The 20,331-nt window shown below is 44.7% G+C and overlaps 1 protein-coding gene across 4 annotated transcripts; it reads right to left on the bottom strand.

Moving 5' to 3' along the window:
- Positions 1–8,839: 8,839 nt before the first annotated feature.
- On the bottom strand, positions 8,840–12,656 carry Cxcr4 (C-X-C motif chemokine receptor 4). 4 transcript variants are annotated; one of them, XM_029563812.1, is made up of 3 exons: positions 12,530–12,638; positions 11,131–11,527; positions 8,840–10,415 (listed from the first exon to the last, which is right to left on the bottom strand). In XM_029563812.1, exons 2-3 carry the CDS (start codon positions 11,302–11,304, stop codon positions 9,372–9,374), a joined length of 1,218 nt encoding a protein of 405 aa, XP_029419672.1. In that variant the 5' UTR covers positions 11,305–11,527; positions 12,530–12,638; the 3' UTR covers positions 8,840–9,371. The 4 variants fall into 4 exon arrangements, with proteins under 4 accessions (XP_029419672.1, XP_029419673.1, XP_008831876.1 ...); XM_029563813.1 differs by having other exon boundaries at positions 12,524–12,606; XM_008833654.3 differs by lacking the exon at positions 11,131–11,527 and having other exon boundaries at positions 12,524–12,656.
- Between the last annotated feature and the right edge of the window lie 7,675 nt (positions 12,657–20,331).

Below are 20,331 nucleotides of genomic sequence, written 5' to 3'. Positions count from 1 at the left end.
TTCCAAGCACCCAAATCAGAAAGCTCATAACAACCTATAAACCTGTAACCCCAGCTCTAGGGGATCTAATACCCATTTCTGGCCTCTGGGGGCACCTACATGTATGTGACATCTTCCATCCCTCCACAAAAATAAAAATAATAAAATAAATCTTTTAAAAAAGAAATCTCCAATTCTTTTGTAGTTTTTACAAAAAGTACAGACTTATTTTTTAAATATTTTATTAATTTTTATGCACATGAGTGTTTTGCCTGCATGTTTTGCCCATGCATGCAGTGCCCGTGGAGGTCAGAAGAGGGTGATAGATTCTCTGGAACTGGAGTTAGAATAGTCATTAGCCACCATGTGGGTGCTGGGAACTGAACCTGGGTCCTCTGGATAAACAACTAGTGTTTGTAACTGCTGAGCCATCTCCCCAGTTACATTTTATTTTATTATTTTTATTTTTTATGTATGCATGTATTGCTTTCATGTAGGTAAGTACACCCATGTTGTGCAATGCCCACAGAGAACAGAAGAGGCTGTTGGATCCCCTGGAACTGGAGTTACAGAGAGTTGTTAGCTGCCATGTAGGTGCTGGGATTCAAACCCCGGTCTTCTGCAAGAACAATCAGTGTTCTTAACTACTGAGCCATCTCTCCAGCCCCTACAATAATTTTTTAACTAGAATATTAAATAGATTTAGTCTTACTTGGAAGAAAAAGAAGACCACAGTGGGATTCACATCCACTTTTCTGACTCTGGACACATCAAATTCTAAACAACTGCAGCAACTTTACATAATTTCAGCCAACAGTGGCACAGTTTTATGAAATCCGGTTGTATTAATTATGTTAAATTGTAAAGGTCTCAGCACATAAGATGTGAAATTAGTTAAGTCAAATTCATTTTAAAATTTAAAAAGGAGCTGGGTGTGGTAGCGCACGCCTTTAATCCCAGCACTCGGGAAGCAGAGGCAGGTGGATCTTTGTGAGTTTGAGGCCAGCCTGGTCTACATAGTGAGTTCCAGGACAGCTGGGGCTACAGGGAGACCCTGTCTCAAAAAGACAAAAAAAAAAAAAAAAGGTTAAAAAGGAATAATGGTGTTGTACACAAAGCTGCTTTTCGCTTTCCCAAAGCCTTTTGTTTGTGTGAGCTTACATGTCCCAGACTTCATGTGTTAAGAATTTAAGATGGAAAAGCTCACTCAGACAATGGAGTGAGGGCTCCATTTCCTTCTCCAATCCCAGGGGCCTAACAAGTTGTCTCCTATGGACAGAAGACTGAAAAACTGCCTTCAGAACTCACTCCCATATCCTAGGATTTGGCAGAATTCCTGCTCTTATCTTCATGACATGACTAGATTCCCCGGGCTGGTGAAGCAGGAAGGAAGACAGGATTGTGATCAGGGTATCTCATCTACCTTGCTAGACTGGATCCATCCCTGTACGCTAGGAAGTGAGCAGAAGACTGAGAGGGTAGTAGGCATAGTTGCCCCTTGGTATAGCAGAGTTTGGCTTCAGGACCCTCTGTGGATATCTAGATCCGTGGATACTGGAGTCTCTTATATAAATTGATATAGTACCTATACTTAGCCTACATGCACTTTCCTTTATACTGGAGATTATCTCTAGATTCCTTACAATATATCATGTAATATAAATGCTGTGTAAATGGTGGTTATCTGTAAATATTCAATGCAATGCAAGTTTTTTCCTCTGAATATTTTATTTTTATTGCATTAGTTAACTAAAAATGGTGTGTGTGTGTGTGTGTGTGTCTGTTTGTCTGTCTGTCTGTCTGTCTGTCTCCGTGTATATGTGCCACAGCTTGTGTGTCGAGGTTAAAGGATACTTTGCAGGAATCAGTTCTTTTCTTCCACAATGTGGGTCCTGGGTATAGAACTTAGATTGCCAGGCTTGGCAACAAGCACCTTTGCCCATAGAACCATCTCACCAGCTTGTCTGAATAATTTAAATCTACAGTTGTTTGAGTCTGTGGATGAGGGCTCCATGAATATGGAGGGCTATCTCCCTCCTTGGTAGTCTAGTGGGTAGGAAACAGAGGGTCGACTGCAGTAGGAAAATTGAATGACTGATGTGTTGCTTTCCTCATTGCTGTAACAAAATACTTGACAAACAACTTAAGAAAGGAAAGGTTTAATTTGGCCCACAGTCCAAAGGTACAGTCTATCATGGTCAGGAAGGCGTGGTGGCAAGAGGGTAAGGCAGTTGATCATAGTGCATCACAGGAAAAAGAGATGAATGCTGGTGCTCAGCTCACTTCCTTTTTGTTCAGTCCAGGACTGAAACCTCTGGGATGTGGCCCAGAGTGTTGTTCAATGGATGTCTCAATAAGTGAATGATTAGAGGAGATGAACAATGGAGGAAGTCAAATCACACAGACATCAATCAGGTGCTTAGAGAATGGTGTGCTCTCGGGAGGGAAAAATGTTCATTCATTTATTTGCTCATTGACCAAAACAACATTGAGTTCCTACTATATGCCAGGCAGTGTACGGGGTTAACTTGAAGCCCATTTTATTTTAAGAATCAATAGTGAAAATCTTTCTAAAATGTTGATGTCTATTTGTTGCTTTAAAAAGTAAATCCAGGTGAGTGTTTATTGGTTTAACTTGGAAGAGTATTGAAGAGCATCAATTATCTTTTGTTTTTAATTCTTTTTGTTGTTTTTTAAAACAAGGTCTTGAACTCCTGGTTTTATTGCCTTTACCTCCCATGCTGGGATCACATGTATGCACTACCTAGCTCCATGAAATATCTTTTTGACCTCTTGGTTATTTCCTTGAATACTGATTGACATCAGAGCACATAACAAAGTTCTTGAAGTGAGCTGGGCGTGGTGGTGGTGCATGCCTTTAATCGCAGCACTTGGGAGGCAGAGGCAGGCAGATAAATCTGTGAGTTCAAGGCTAGCCTGGTCTACACAGTGAGTTCCAGGCCAGCTGGGGCTACAGGGAGACCCTGTATCAAAAAGACCAAAATAAAAAAAACAACCAACCAAGAAAACAAAAAAAAACAATGTTCCTGAAGCGGTAGGAAGAGCTCACTGTGGGTCAGACTGCCTTTAGGATTCATTAAATATGTGACAATGGGTCACCTAGTGTGCAGAACTGTGGAGATGCAATAATCAAATTCCGTTGGTGGTATGTTCTATGACGTTGAGGTAAGTGGTAACTTAACTGTTATCACCTAGGACTGGACTTGGAAATAGTAAAGACAGAGAAGGTTGATGGGCTGAAGATATAGCTCAGTTAGTAGAGTGCTTGCCTAGCATGCATGAAGTCCTGATTGGATTCCCAGCACCTCATAAATGGCATGTGGTGGTACATACTGTAATCCTAGCACTCAGGAGGTGGTGATCAGCTTTGGCTATTTCAAGGTTAGCCTGGGCTACATGAGACTTGACTGCAAAACAAACAAATGGGGGTGGGGATACTTGGACTGAGTACACTGAGAACTTGAAGATATGCCCCAGAATGTGGAGGCATCAATGTCATCTACACAGCACCTACTGGAAAGAGCCTTTTTTTTTCTGTTTGGTCTTTTTGAGACAGGGTCTCCCTGTAGCCCCAATTGGCCTGGAACTCACTATGTAGACCAGGCTGGCCTTGAACTCACGGTGAACTGCCTGCCTCTGCCTCCCAAGAGCTGGGATTAAAAGCGAGTGCCACCATGCCTGGCAGAAAGCCTTTTATTTGTAGTCTAACTTGTCTGAAAATGAAGCTAGCAATATCTAACTGGTGGGGCTCATGAATCTTGAGTAAGAGTGTACCTGGGATTCAGTAGCTCTCAATATGTATGACTTTCTTTCTGACAGAGTCCTATATGAGGAAGTAATTTTCTTTAATGAAGAGTGTTGATGAGTTGGGTTCTGGTTAGTTGAACTGTAGTATGTAAATCAATTTAATTGTGCACCACTTCTGTCAGATAAACACCGAGCACCTGGCATGGTTTGCTTGAATACCTTTGTTTGTTTGGTTTTGAAAAACTCTTTCCCCTTGGTGGATTTTTCTCATTGCAAATTCCTCAACTTGGTCTGTAGGTAGCTTGCATTTTCAGTTGAAAAGTTGTTTTTTTTTTTTGGTTTTTTTTTCAGAGGGTTTAGATTTAAATTGCCAGACTTAATAGGATTATTTTAAATGAATCTGAATCAATGGCAGCCAATGGATGAATGGGCTGGCTCATCATCCCTTGTCTTCATTTTTATATTTTATAAAAGGAGAAAAACAGGAAGTATTCCAAAATTGAGTCAGGAGTGGGCTTTGAGGGACAGATACTGGGTGGGAATCAGAGGATCCTCAGTGGTCACCCTTCACCAGTTATTGTATTCTGAAGGGCATCGTCCTCACATCGTGTGCTGCCTGTTGTCAAGGAGTAGAAAAGAAATGAGAGCCTCCTGAGCATTATCTAGTGAGAAAAAAACACTGGAAAAGAAGTGCCTGTGATTAGACTAAGGGCGGAGAGCAGTGTGTGAGTTGAGCAGGTGGGAATGACACCAGTGCATTGCAATGAAGTCTAATAGAAGAGGCTAAGGGAGGTCTTGGAATCCTGGCCAACTGTAGTCTTTGTTGAGTTTCTGTTATGACATATAGGCTGGACCACTTATAAACAACAGAAATTTATTTCTCTGGAAGCTGGGAAGGTGAAGATCAAGGCACCAACAGATGCAGTTTCCAGTGAGAGCCTTCTTTGTGGTGCATAGATGATAGCTTTGTGCTGTGTCCTCACATGGACTAAGGGGCTGGCTAGGGTTCTGAGCCCAATAAGGAAGAACATGCTCTTATGACCCCATCTCCTCAATGCCGTCCCCCGTGGGGCTAGAATTTCAATGTATGAATTTTGATAGGGCGAAACTTTCAGACAGAGCTATCAAGCACTTCATGGATTCGTGTTATTTTATAGAATTATACTTGTTACAGGCCAGGCCAGCAGATGGTTCAGTAAGTAAAGGCACTTTCTGCCAAGCCTGACAACCTGAGTTCAATCCCCACGACCCACATGCTAGAGGGAGAGAACTGACTCCTGCAAGTTGTTCTCTGACCTCCACATGTATGCCATGGTACACACATGCCTACAAACACATACACATACACACACACAAACAAATAAAATAAAAATTTATATAAAAATTATACTGATTGTATATATTTTTATTTTCATAAGCACTATAACTTTAAAAAAGAATTCTTTTGTGAGCATGTGTGTGTGAATGTGCAGGTACATGTATATATGTATGTGTGTGTGTGTGTGTGAGGCTGACCATTTGCTCTGTTATTCCTCAGGTGCCATCTCTTTTTTTTTAATATTTTATTTACTATTTTTTATTTTTACTTTATGTGTATGCCTGTATTGCCTGCATGTAGGTAAGTGCACCTGTGTCATGCAATGCCCACAGAGGACAGAAGAGGCCGTCAGATCCCCGGAACTGGAGTTTCGGACAGTTGTTAGCTACCATGGGGTGCTTGGATTCGAATCCAGGTCTTCTCCAAAAACAGCCAGTGCTCTTAATCACTGAGCCATCTCTCCAGCCCTGCCATCTTTTTTTTTTTTAAAGACATGGTCTCTTTTAGGCCTGGCACTTACCAAGCAGGCTAGACTGGCTGACCATCAAGGCCCAGGGATCTGCCTGTCCCTGCCTCTCCCTGGCAGGCTGTATACCACTAAGCCCTGTTCTTATTTTGAGACAAGGTCTCTCTGTATTCCCAGCAGGCCTGGAACTCACTATGTAGACCAGGCTGGCCTCGATCTCACAGAGATTCGTCTGCCTCTGCCTTCTGAGTGCTGGGATTAAAGGCATGTACCATAGGCCTGGCATATTCCGTTTCTTTTTTAATGTCAGTTCTAGCGATCAAACTACCCCCTTGCAAGCACTTTACTGACTGTGCTTTCTCCTTGGCCCTTAAAAAGGGTTTCTGAAGTTGGAGTACCACTGATATTCTGAATCAGCTAGTTATTTGTGGCAAGGATTTTGTGAGCATTATGGGTTATGAAGCAGCATCTAGGGTTATGAAGCAGCATCTCTGGCCTCTAGGCCCATCCCACGCTCCCTGCCTGTACCCTGTCCAATAGGATCATCCCAAATGTTTCTAGACCTACCAAATGCTCCTGGGAGGAGGACATGGCCCCCAGTTGAAGACCACTACTTTTAAAATTCATAATTTCCATTACTTTTTCCCCAGAGTACTGCAGTTTCTCTTGGATTGTGCTCTTGGAAAGGCCATCCTGGCTTTTTACATTTAAACTACAATGTTCAATTGTTTGTAGATCTTTTATTTAGAATCTAACAATCAGAAGAGACCCAAAGACACTTTGTTCGGTTATTAAAACAAAGCCTGTCTTCTCCCAAAAGTGATACGTGGAAGATCCTGTTCACTCAAATGTAACCATAAAAGAGGGCTGGGAAGCCTACAGGGTGGTGTGATAGATTTCCCAGTGGCATTTTAGCGACACAAAAGCTTTGCTAGACAAAAACCATCTAGGTTTCTGCCCAGTTAAGAGATTTAATGTCATTCCTAAGTCAAATGTCATATTTGTGCCATTATAGACAGCATGCATACAATTTAAATATTTTAGCTTCCATTATATAACTGTGGCTACATTACTGACCTTCAAGGGCGTCATTCATGGGGGAAGAGGCCAGGGAACAATCAGTTACTTCATGCAGGGCTGGCCAGCAGACTGGTTTCCTCGAATTGCTAGACAAACCAGGATACAGGGAAGGCTTTGGGGCGGGTCTCATCATGACAAAGAGTGACTGGGGGTAGGGACACCCTTCTGGAGCAGGGAGGGAGCAAAGACTTTTTAAACCCCCTTTTTCTTTTCTGGTTTGAAAAAGAGCTATCTGTCTTTGTTCTCAGGGAGAATGAAATATCCATTAAGACTGGTGACACTGGGAATTTTGTTTCGGTAAGTTCCTTTTGTTGCAGCTCCAAGGCAAAGGAGAGGAATCTGGGGTGAGGAGGTTTCAAGCCAAGATGAGAGAAGAAAAAGAATTCCTTCCAAAGATTTCATCTATTGTTTCCCAGCGAATAAATATTTATAGAGCAGGTTCAAGTGAAGCCTGCTACAATGGTCACGGCTTTAAGACCAAGCCTTCCAGAAAGCACATCTACAACTATGTCTAAATGAAGCGTGATCCAATTAGACTTCCCAGAGGAAAGCAAGAAACCTCAAGATAATTTCCTACAGAAAATCCAATTGTGTCTTGGAGTGGAATAGGAACACCAGTCTGAAATTATCCTAGATCCATAGGCTGCTGCAAAAAATGTACAGCTAAATTAGATTCTATTTTAAGTAATTAAATTATTTCCCTTCACAGGATCTATAATTTGTCTCAAACAAATGTGATTTGCCTTAGGAAGATAAGGCATTGCAATTTTTCCTTACAAAGTGGATTTTCTGTGCCAGAAACAATTACTAAAAGTAGACCAAATATTGTCTAAATTATATCCCATTTACTATCTGAGTTCACTCCGGTGTTCCAAAGTGTGGGAGGTAGGGCCACTATAGTTATCTTTAAATGGAGACCAGAGCTGAAATTTACTCAAGAGCTTGCACAATGATAGTGTCGATAGCTCTGGGGTGTTACATAAGGCTCTAAAATTTGTGCAAAATCAGGCAATGGAGAGCTTGCTTCAGTTGATCTTTGAGTTTGAATTTTTAGCTGCTTTAGCTGAGCCCTTCAGGGGGTGCTAAGTATTATAATAGCCAGAATAAAAGTGTTGAGATTTGCATAGACGATATGGCAAGGGGGTATTTTAGGTAAGGCTAATTTTGTGAAGAAAACATTCACTTTTGGTCTTGTGTTCAGTAACAATTCAGTTGACATTGGACCAGGTGTTCTGGGGGACAATAGTGAGTAAGATGGATAAATGGCATCGGTTCTGGGTTGTGTCTGTTGAAATGCAAGTAACAGAGCAACTCTGAGCTTTGGTCCCCACCCCCATGAAACAGAGAGATGATATCTACAGTGGATGAAACAGTGCTTAGCATGGCATCCACCCGGACTGAATGGAGAAAAGCAGGGACATGCAGACACTACTGTGTGTCTTTCCTGCTTTACACAGGTCCTTCTGAAAGACTATTTCATGAGAATGGGTACTGTAGACATTCCTAAGCTTCCATTAGTCGAAAGTGGCTTAGTTAAAGCTGCACATTCTTGACACCCGGTTTGAAAAACTGGCTCTGTGGCTTGCTAACATGCCTTCAACCAAGTTACTTAGGCTCTTTCTGTGCTGTAGTTCCCTGCTCTACAAATGTTAATAGAAAAAGATTAAGTAAAATATCATATGAGGACCCAAGTTGGATTCTCAGGAGCAGAAAGTGCAGCCGTTAGGATAAAAGTGAAGTGAAATATTATAAAATATCTAGGCGGGGCTGGAGAGATAGCTCAGTGGGTAACGTGATTGTTGCTTAAGCGTGCAGACCCAAGTTTGACCCCCCAGAACCCTCATAAAAAGCTGTGCATGGTGGTGCCAGTTTGCAATCTTGGACTGAAGAGATAGTGACAGGCAGATCCTTGGGGCTCCCCGGCTAGCCAACCTAGCATGCTTAGTGAGTTCCAGGCCACTGTGAGAGACCCTGTCTCAAAAACCAAGATGGAATGGCACCCAAGGAGCAACATCTGAAGTAGGCCTGACCTCTAAATGCATGTGCACACATGTACCTGCACACACAGTCACACAGATACAGACACAGACACAGACACACAGAGACACACACACACACACACACACACATGAGACTATCTGGTATGGCATAAATGTATCCATTATTCCAGTTTTCCAAACATATTATTACTGACAGCCAATAGAATCAAAATATAACATAAGACTAAGTAAGTTTATCATGGACTTTTATTAACAATACAAGACTGTACATTGTAGGTGCTGAAATCAATCCACTCTTGAAAACTGGAACATCAATATTTCTATACCACTTCAGGCTTTGGTTCTAAGTGCCATCTTCTATAGAAAAATCACACACTGTAACAAAAACAACATAAAAACAGGGATGGGGGTGCTCCTCTGGAATGGAGAGATTATGCAGCAACAGCTGAGGATTGCTTCTAGCTTTAGGTGATTCACCACACATTTTGGAATGTTCAGTTCCTTCCTCTACAAACAGACACACAGCAACTAAGAACCTGGCCACAGGTCCTGCCTAGACACTCATTCACATGAAACAAACAAACAAAAAAACCCCCACAATATTTATATAAATTAAGTCAATTAAACCTCACAAAACTAAAGAAACATAAACTCCAACAGTCAATAAAAAACTGTACAAGATCAGTCAGTCTTTTACATCTGAAAAACGTGTAACTTAAAGAAATGTTCTTCATCATATATAGTCTTTTATGTATGTGTGTTAGCTGGAATGAAAACTTGAAGACTCTGACTCCGTTGAGACAGAAGAGTGTCCACCCCGCTTTCCTTTGGAGAGGATCTTGAGGCTGGAGCCTCTGCTCACGGAAGTGAGTGCATGCTGGGCAGAGGTCTTGAATTTGGCTCCAAGGAAGGCATAAAGGATAGGGTTCAGGCAACAGTGGAAGAAGGCCAGGGCCTCAGTGATGGAGATCCACATGTGCACAATGCTCTCAAACTCACACCCTTGCTTGATGACCTCTAGAAGGATGAAGGAGTCGATGCTGATTCCCACGTAATACGGCAGCCAGCAGGCAAAGAAAGCCAGAATGAGAATGACTGTGGTCTTGAGGGCTTTGCGCTTCTGGTGGCCCTTGGAGTGTGACAGCTTGGAGATGATAATGCAGTAGCAAGACAAGATGACGATGCCTGGCAGAATGAGGCCGACCATGATGTGCTGGAACTGGAACACCACCACCCACAGGTCATTAGGGTAAAAGCGGTCGCAGATGTACTTCCCCTCTGCCTCTTTGACATCCGCAAAGATGAAATCAGGAATAGTCAGCAGGAGAGCAGGGATCCAGACACCCACGTAGACTGCCTTTTCAGCCAGCAACTTCCTTGGCCTCTGACTATTGGTGGCATGGACAATTGCCAAGTACCGGTCAAGACTGATGAAGGCCAGAATGAGGACACTGCTATAGAGGTTGACAGTGTAGATGACATGGACTGCCTTACACAGAAATTTCCCAAAGTACCAGTTAGCCATGGCATCAACTGCCCAGAAGGGAAGTGTGACGACGAAGAGGAGGTCAGCTACCGACAGGTGCAGCCTGTACTTGTCAGTCATGCTTCTTAGCTTCTTTTGGTAACCCATGACCAGGATTACCAATCCATTGCCCACTATGCCAGTGAAGAAGATGATGAAGTAGATTGTCGGCAGGAAGATCCGGTTAAAATGGGCATTATCCTCTCGGAAGCACGGTTCCTTCATGGAGTCATAGTCTCCAGACCCCAGTTCTTCTGAGTAGTTATCAGAAGTGTACATCTGCAAAAGAAATGGGCAAACAGTTCATTTTCAAAGTCAGCAAGCATTTCCCAGGATTTAGAAAGTGTTTCTGGTGCCTGAAAAACTAGCAATTTATTGTTGTTTTAGAACCCAGCCCTTTTCAGGAAACTCCAAAGGGCGGGAAAAGGCCCAGGAGAATTGTAACAGAATTCTACAAGCAACTATTCTCTCCATCTTCCCCCACAGTCACTTCCTAATATCCCTCTTTAGTGCAACCAATTAGGAGAGCCTTTGTTTAGAACAAAAGGACCCAGAGATTCTGAGTTTCAAAGTCACATCTTGGCTAATTCTCCTGCCCCCGCCCACTAGGGAAAAAAAAAGAATTAGAAAAAAAAAGCTGGCAAAACCAAACCAAAACAAAACAAACCAACATCAAAACTCCATTCACACAAAGAAGTCACTTCCAGGGGAGTGGGATGGAGGCGATGTGGGGCTAGAATCTGTGCTGGGGGAAGAGATGGGATTAAGTTTTTGTATAAGATTAGCCAAAGAAGGGAGAGGAGGACAAAGTATGGGCTGGGAGGGCACCCCCAAAGACTCTTAACTCTTCTAAGGGGAGCAAACACGCTTGTCTAAACACAAACCATTGTTTCAAGACACACCTAGTGGGGGACACAGAGAGGAATAAAGTTAGGGCTTTGGGGACTTGGGGGGCACTGGGAGTATTAGAAACGAGCAAATAGTATTCTCCTACCCCAAGGGGCGCTCCTTCAGGACGTGGGTCTCTCTTGCCACCCCCATGTTTACCACTGGGTACATCTGGGACGTTAGAAGAGTCACATTGTCCTGGGTGGGGAAGGTCACGGGGTCTGCACCCCGTGGTCCTCGCCCAGTGTTTCACTTCCTCACTCTCCCTGTCGCTTCCCATCCTGCAATCGATCCAGCAACTGGAGTCCGAAGTGGGCAGCTGGAAGGGTCCAGGCTATACGCACCCCCGAAGACCGAGTCCCCCAGCTCAGGGATGGAGCCGCTGCCTACCATACCCAGGCCCACCGCGAGCCGGCAGCGGTTCCAGGGGTTCCTCCTGGGCCGCACGCCAGGCTCATCTCTTGAGGTGCAGGCGGCAGATTCGGCGGCTCCAGCGCGAGCGCCTTTGAATTGCGCGCCGCGGGAGGAAACGAGAGAGAGAGAGAGAAAAAAAAAAAAAAACCTCCGTAAGCGAGGGGGTTTCAAAAGGCTCAGGAAACCACCGACGGTTAAACGCTGCATTGGGGCTCGCAGAGCCAAACGGTCTCCCGGCTTGCACCTGCTCATCTTCCCCAGGGCGATCAGGCACAGCCCAGGTGCTGTCCCAACACGCCCTCCTGTCTCCAGCCCCGACCCCGCCGAGCACACCTCTGGGCCAGCAGCTGTATGGTGCATGTTTATGCCTTTTTCCTCCCATACGCAATCCTAAAACCAGTGCCCACGTTGCGGGCCACTGGGGAGAACTAGTGCGCTTCAGACGCCCGCAAGCGGAGCCACTCCATCCCAAAGCACGCGGGCTACGCTCGCTTGCCTCCAGACTGCCTCCACCGTTCAGACCCCACCCTGGCAAGCCGGGAGTCTGCTCATTTTTCTCGCCCAGGACTGGCACACCTCGGTTCGCAGCACGAAGTTTAGCAAAGCCACTCCCAACTTCAAGAAAGCTTCAAGGCGCTTCTGCTCGAGGTTAACTAATTGCAGTGTTGTGCCCAGGCGTGCGTGACGACCTCAGTCTCTGAATTTCCATAAAGAAACTTGCTCCAAGAAACACCACTCTCAGAAGGAGACTTATCGTCTGAGTCCCCCAGCTGAGCGCGGGCCTTTTCTACATGCGTGCACAGAATCGGACGTTTGCAAACAGCGTGCAAGCTAGCGCAAGCGCGGGACTCACAAGCAGCGGCAGAAAAGCTTGATCCAAAAGTATTCTTCTCTACTCACACGAGTTAAAAAAAAAAAAAAGATTCCTATCCTCCTCCCCCTATAGTCTCCCACTAAGCCCGGGAGAAAGTTCTTCCCGTGCCCCTTCTTTGTGGCCCTGGCACCCCCAAGTCGATTCTGGACGCTGGACCTGCCCTCTAAATTCACGCGTTTGTACGTTAAAAGAAGGATGCAACTGGACTTACACTTACATTGATTCCTTCCATGGTAAGAACTCGCTCTCCAACCACGGTTGCTACCGGACTACTAAACACTGCAGACGGCAACTGCTACCTGCTGCAGCAGGCAACACAAATTGAAGTTTCTGGCCCAAACCCGACTTTTATAAAAACACGCTCGCGAGGCGGCGCATGCGCAGCTCGGGCGGGGCGGGGAGGAGGAAGGCGGGGCCGGTGCAGGGTGCAGGGCTGGAGAAGTCCGCCAGCCGCTGCTGTTCAGCTGTGGGTCACGTTGTGGGTCCCGAGCCCGGCGGACAGTGTTCCCGAAGTTGGGGAGAGCGGGATGCCCCAGAACCGAGGTGGAAAGCACGAGGCAAGGACGCTTCTCTAAGTGGTGCATCCACCCTTGTCCACGTGGATGGAATTCCAGACCTGGGGGTGCTTCAGATGGAGACCGAGGCTGGAGGGGTGGTGGTGGGTGACTTGGCTGAGTAACCTAACCAGTTGGCTGCAATGTTGGAAGCGGGGCCAGGAGCTGACTCCATTCCCAGGGGACTCAGCAGATTCACGCACGAGATAAAAAAGCCAAGGGGCACAAGTTTGTGTAACTGCACGTTCACAGTAATGACATAAGGGTCTGGTGTAGATGAGCAGACCGATCGAGAAGTAGATCTCAGGAAGAAAGTCATAATAGTGGTAACCAGTTCGTGGATGTACTTTTTTGGTAAAATTATTAAAGTGTGCTTTATTAGAAAGAGGAATTTAGCGACTAGGACTTTGTGTAACCGAGCCCAAGGGACTGGCAAAGACGCACTCGTTCCTTCTCATTTCATATATGTTCTATGCTTATAGAGATGCATCTGGTTAATTACGGAGGGTTAGCTTTAATCCACGCGCCGTTCTAGGAGCCCGGGTTTTAGCTGTGATCCCGGCTCAGCCTTGCACGCGCTCCACAGGCTCGGGGAGACCAGCCGCAAAGAATAGTACCGGACTCCCGACCGGAGTGAGCCCAAATCTCCCCTTACGCCTCTATCTGGCGTCTTTTAGGTTTTGTGACGAGCACGACGTTCCAGTATCGATGGGAAATCTGGGTGAAGAGCTGGGTCGGCGGAGATTGGACGCTTAGAATCCCAGACAGGCTGCGGTTGCAGTGGGCGGTCAGACAGCGTCCCAGCCCCGCGCCACTTCCCGCCATTGCCGAGCCTGGGTGGGGTGGGGAGCGAGCGAGGGAGGGGCAAGAACCAACGGTCTGCGGGTGAGGGACCACAGGAGCTAAGGCTCTGGCCTGCGAGGTGGCGTCAGCCAGCGGGTACATGGGTTGCCACGCAATGGAGATCCCAGACACCCCCATACTGGGATGTTCCCGAGGAGAAGACTGGCCTAGATTGTACCCTGAACTCTTACACTCTCCGCTCCCCTCGCCTTTTGAGACAATTTCTCATGTAGTCCAGGCTGGCCTCCAACTCCCTGTGTAGCAGATCTGATCGGAGCTTCTGATACCCCTGCCTGCACTTCCCTAGTGCGGGAATCACAGGCAGGCACCACTAAACCCACTTTGTGTAGTTCTGGGGCTGGAAACCAGGACTTCGTGCATGCTAGGCAAGCACTCTACAATCTGAACTATAATGCACCTGCAACTATTTTTAATATAGTGAGACCTCATGGTTTAGAGGTGCCTGGGAGGTAGCCTGTAGTCTGGGAACTCTTTCTCCGCAAAGTATGCACCATTTCCCTATGTGGCCAGGCACCCTTCTCAGTCAGTCAAGGTCCTCTTTCCACTTTGCACTTTAGAAGGTCCAAGAAATATTGGAATCAAGAGGTAGAACCCTCAAAAACTGCCAAGTTAGAACAGGAGAACTTTCATAAGCACCTTTCCGCCTCCTTCCTATCATTCATAAAACTTAAGACGCACTTCTGTCCATAAACTAGTTAGGACAGGCAGGGGAGCCGTTGGACTAGAATGTTAGACTGGTTAAAGATCGCTGCTGTTCAGGGTGGATAGCCGAATCCAGTTCGCGGTACTGAACCTCCGGTGTTCATAAAGACTAAAGCGGGAGAAGGGGAATCTTCCGAACCTGTCCCTAAAGGATAGGAGTACATTCAAAGTAAAATGACTTGCATAATTAATATTTGTTGATTGTTGGCAGACAAAAGAAGGCATCCTTCTGTGATCTGTAGAAGCCTTTTTAGGTTCTGTGAAGAGTATGCGCTGGAGGAAGTAGATAAAGGACAATGAAGTGCTATTTAGTGACTATCAAATTAGGACCCAAAAAAAAGAATTTTTTTTTTCTTTCAAAGATAATATTTGGCCTGTGGATTTGAAAAGACCAGCTGTCTCTCACTTGTCACTGATGGGAGTGTGTGTGTGTGTGTGTGTGTGTGTGTGTGTGTGTGTGTGTGTGAGTGTGTGTGTGTGTGTGAGTGTGTGTGTGTGTGTGAGTGTGTGTGTGTGTGTGAGTGTGTGTGTGTGTGTGAGTGTGTGTGTGTGTGTGAGTGTGTGTGTGTGTGTGAGTGTGTGTGTGTGTGTGAGTGTGTGTGTGTGTGTGAGTGTGTGTGTGTGTGTGAGTGTGTGTGTGTGTGTGAGTGTGTGTGTGTGTGTGAGTGTGTGTGTGTGTGTGAGTGTGTGTGTGTGTGTGTGTGTGTGTGTGTGTGTGTGTGTGTGTTTGAACAGCCTCAGTGGAAAGTATTTTGTATGCAGCAGGAACCTTTCCAGAATAGTAATTCCACCTATAGGTACATGGCCTCAGAAAAAAGCATTTGTGCCACAAAGCTCTTCATGGGATTATTGTTAACAATTATGATAATAATAATCATAATCATAATAATGGTTTGAGCAGCCCTAAATGTCCACTGTTAGAGTAGTTGAGAAGATTTTGTTATGTGTATGAAATTCAATGTGGGATGTTGCAAATGATGTTTGTGACAATTTTTTAATGATGTGGGAAATGCTTATGAAACAATACGTGCACAGGGTGAAAATGAAAGTCCCGTGTTAGTCTGTGATCTGTTATGCCAAGGTATGTCTGAGAGGACTGGGAGTGTAGTTCTGTAGAGTGTTTGCCCAGCTTGCATGAAGCCCTGGGTTTGATCCTCAGGCGGTGGGATTTCATGTAGCCCAGGCTGGCTTCAAACTCCCTATGTAGCTCAGGATAACCCTCAGCTGAGTGTGCTTCTGATCTGCCTCCACCTCCCTAGTGCTGGGATTACAGGTATTTGCCAGCACTAAGGATTGAACCCAGGACTTTGTGCATGTAAGGCAAGCGAAGCGCTCTATCAACTGAGCTACAGCCCCAGCCCTAAGATGTACTTTAAAAAAAAAAGCAAACCAAATTCAAACATTGACTGAGTGCTTGTTAGTGTAGCCAACCTGGGACAATTCCCTCCAGGCAGGTGCCCTCACAGGCCTTCTAGCTAAAGGAAGCTAAGGTCTAGTAGGGGTGGGGTGGGGAGGAGCTGGCTTTCTTCCCTCAGTGCATGTAAACCAGCTCCCAGTCTTCCCAGCTCCAAAGCCCAGGCTCTCTCCCTGCTACATCACAATGCCTTCCTTTCTCTGGCCATTGCAAACCACCCCCTGAAAGCTCCTTCCTCCACGAGGGTGTTTGGCGTTTACTTACCTACAGCTTTGAGTGACATCTCATGTGATTCAACTTTTAAAAAGCAGTGTGTCTTCTCTCCCCTAAGCATTCCAGTTTCTTTAAAGTGAATGCCCAGATCCAGCTCTCCAGCTAGCCCACTGCTGAGCAAATAATGGGCCCCTTGATTGTTTACTGAACCTTCATTTAAAGAATAAACCACTTTCCTGTGTGGCTCTGGCAATAGAGGCCAGGCTTAGGGGCTGTAGGGGCTTTGGCAGTGCCCCCAAGTTCTCAGGCTGGCCTTAGCTCAGGAAATAACTAGCCTTGGCCACAGTTTTGAGGGGGTGCTTACAAAGTCAGTGACACGGTGGCAAGCATCCTGTCACCTCCTGTTGCTCGCTCTGCAGCTGGTTGATTTCTGCGTGTGACAGAAAGCTATACTCTGTCCAAAGCAGTCTCCAAGTCAGTTAGGCAGAAAGCTTAGGAACAGTCCTCTTCCTTGGTGGCAGGCAGGAGACTCGAAAGGCCTTCGGAATATGCAGGGTCCAGAATTGGAGAGATGGATCAGTCATTAAAGTTGGAATTCATGAGGGCCTGAATTCAATCCCCTAGAACCCATGTTTTAAAAAAAAGAAAAAAAGAGCAGGGCGTGGTGGCGCACGCCTTTAATTCCAGCACTTGGGAGGCAGAGGCAGGTGGATCTCTGTGAGTTCGAGGCCAGCCTGGTCTCCATGGTGAATCCAGGACAGCTGGGGCTGCAGGGAGACCCTGTCTCAAAAAGACGGAAAAAAAAGAAAAGAAAAGAAAGAGGGGCTGGAGAGATGGCTCAGCTCAGCAGTTAAGAGCACTGGCTGCTCTTGCAGAGGATTGGGTTCAATTCCCAACATCCACTTGTCATAACTCCAGCTCCAGGGGATCTGATGCCTTCTTCTGACCTCCTCAGGCATTGCATGACACGGGAGCATTTACATACATGAAGGCAATACACTCATACACACAAAATAAAAATTTTTTTTAAAAAAGAAAAAAAAAAAACAACAACCAGGCATGGTTACACTTGAAATCCCAGCAATGAAGAGAGTGAGACAGGCAATTCTCTGGGGTTTAGTAGTCAGCCAGCCTAGCCTACTTGGTGAGTGCTAGACCAATGAGAGATCCTGTCTCCAGAAACTGAGTAGATGACACAGCCTCCCCCACTCATCAGCACCCCCCACACCATACACACACAAAGGAAAAAAAGAATATAAAGGGTCTTCCTGTCTTCTTTTGCAGTGCTGGGGATGAAATCCAGGGCTTCGTGCATGCAAGACAAGCACTCTACCAACTGAGCTACATCTCAGTGAGCCCTTCTCTTTTGTTTCTAAAAAGAAAAAAACAAAAACAAAACAAAACAAAAACCCAGATTTCCTTGATGGTTGTAGAGAATAATCAAAAAAAAGGATAAAGTTCATGTTTTCTCAAGTGATTAAAAGGAGGGAAAAAAGAGTATTTCCCAAGGGACATGCAATTCTAGCAGAGGACTGAAAATTTCAGAGACAGTGCTATCAAATATCATCTAGGACAAACGGTCTCCTGCCTGTCTCCACCCACCAAGCCTCTGTCTTTGGAAAATCAACTTCAGCCTTCTACCTTGCAGCTCTATGACAACTTAGGAAATTATTAGTTTTCCTGGAACCATTTTTACTTTAAAAAGTTGCATTTCTAAAAGGGTTCTTTTTAGTAAAATGAGACGAGTGATTTCCATCAAAGCTTTATAACAGGCCAACACAATTCCCTATCCAAAGAAAAAAGGCTAGACTAGTAAACAAATATAGACAGTTTAGAGTCACCCTGGTAAGTCATTTTAACAAAGCGGCCATTCAATTAGCAATGCAATAGTCATTACTTGACTAATCCCAGGACCAGAGGGAAGAATTGTTCTCAAAGTTCTCTATGCAGTTGCAGTGTGGCTTTGCTGGTGTGAAGCACAGCAACAAGCAAGACTTGGTGCTGTTGCTTCAAAAATGATGGTGTCAAGCTGGAAAAGAGGGCAGGACTTGCGGAAATAATTGAGTGAGCAGAATCTTTTCTCCATGGAAAAGGCTTGTCATTGTTTTCCTTAAACCAGTAATTTATTGGTGGTGGCCTCAGGCAGCTGTGGAACAAGAGGAAGTGCCCAAAGGCCTGTGGACAGTGGATTTCTAAGGAGAACCCAGCAACCCCTGGCAGAATCACAGCGCTCTCAGAAATGTGGTCATTTGATCACCACACAGATGGGCTTTGAGTCTACCAAGAGCAATCTGTCAGCAAAGGGGTGGGGTGGGAATTATTTGTGTGTCTGTGAGTATAGGGGATTTGTGCAATGCTTTGAGTATTTTGTTAAAACAGTGTATCCCCCAGAGCTACTTGTAGGTCTAAGGCCTGCGGGACAAAGGCTAAAAATGAATATACTGTAAATGAGTGATGCAGTGGAGAATGAGGGCTGTGGACCACTGGCGGTGCAAGCCCTGCCTTCAAATGGCAGCCACTGCCTCCACTGCTGGGAATTTGGGTTCGTACGTAGGATAGTGTGTGTGTGTGTGTGTGTGTGTGTGTGTGTGTGTGTGCGTTTAGGCCAGAGATCACCTTGGTGGAGTGTCATTCCTAAGAGCCACCCACCTTGTTTTTTGAGACAGAGTCTTTCACTGGTCTGGAACTCACTGATTCAGCTAGGCTGGACAACCAGCAAGCTCCAGGGATCTTCCTTTCTCTACCTCCCCTGCACTGGGATTATAAGTAGGCAGCATAGTACCCTTTTTTTTTTAATTTTAAAATATTTTTAGTCTTTTAAAAAAATTAATTTAATAACCACATGATTAGAGGAAGCATTTCATTACAGCTTTAACATATTCAGTGAGACATTTCAGAGCAAGGATACATCTCTTTCAAAGGTGGCTGTAAATTTTTAAGTTCACAGTTGAATTAATAGTCATACAATACTGAACTCATAAACCATGTAAGACATAAAATTGAATGAGTTTTTACCCTTTAAAGAAGATCTCCATTTCATTTTAAGATATGCTGTTTCCTACATTTTTAATGCTAACACATGTTTACACATGTGTCTTTAATCTCTATGTATCTGATTATTACTAGTCACAGTTGGTTACACTCAGATCCTTAGTACCTGAGTATGGATATAATGTCATCAGGTAGATTTCACTGGTAATGTTAATTACCTCTACTACTTAACATGAAGTAAATTTTTAAAAAAATTTAATAACTACATGATTAGAAGAAGCATTTCATTACAGCTTTAACATATTCAGTGACACATTCCAGAGCAAGGATACATCTCTTTCAAAGGTGGCTGTAAATTTTTAGGTTCACAGTTGAATTAATACAGTCATATAGAACTCAGTATAAGCCCTGTAAGACATAAAATTGAATGAGTTTTTAACCTTTAAAAAAGATCTCCATTTCATTTTATAATATATTGTTCCTTGCAGAAAGACTCATTGTTTTTGTGACCAACACTGAGATGTTGGCACGTGCATCTCCAATCTGTATGTATCTGAAGTTATTACTAGTCATAATCGGTTGCACTTGAATCCTTGCACCTGTGTATGTCTATAAAGTCATCGGGTAGATTTCAGTGGTAATGTTTATCACCTCTACCAATTAACATGACATAAATTTCCACGCTTCCTCCTCAAATATAATACGTTTTTAAAAATGTGTTGATTTTTGTGTGTGTGTGTGTTTCACACAGAACATCCCAAACCATCTTATTCAACTATACACCCACTTCCCAGATGGCACCCTCCCACAGCCTCCCTCCCCCCACTAGAGCCCTTATACTCTGATATCCCTGCTACTGTCTGCTGTGTTGTCGGCACCCCAGCCATTCCCCACTACTTGTCCATCCGGTGAGTCTAGTCAGCCTATCTAGAGGTCTTTGTTTGTTTTAGAAAAGTCAGCTGTTCCTCATTTAGCAGCAATCAGTTGTCAATATTCCTTTAGGTAAGATTGGGGTCTGCTGTTCATTTTCCCAGTTCTATGCTGGTTTACTACATGGGAGTCCCTTTGACCCCCCTGACCAACAACTAAAAAGAAGGTCTCTCCTATCTGGCCTTGTTGCTTGTTATGTAGCCTTTAGCTATACATATGGACTCTTAAAAAATTATATTGGCCCCTTTAATCTTTGGTTATACTTTCCTTTAGTGTGTTTAAGGCCATATAGTTGGCCCAGATAAACCAATTTATTTTTACTCTTAAGGTCGTTTGAGGATCTGTTCCTCA

Source organism: Nannospalax galili, unplaced genomic scaffold (assembly GCF_000622305.1).
Source record: "Nannospalax galili isolate Female #2095 unplaced genomic scaffold, S.galili_v1.0 scaffold135, whole genome shotgun sequence".
NCBI classification, from domain to species: Eukaryota; Metazoa; Chordata; class Mammalia; order Rodentia; family Spalacidae; genus Nannospalax; species Nannospalax galili.
Note: the sequence above shows the minus strand (reverse complement) of the source record. Positions and strands in the feature narration are given on the sequence as shown.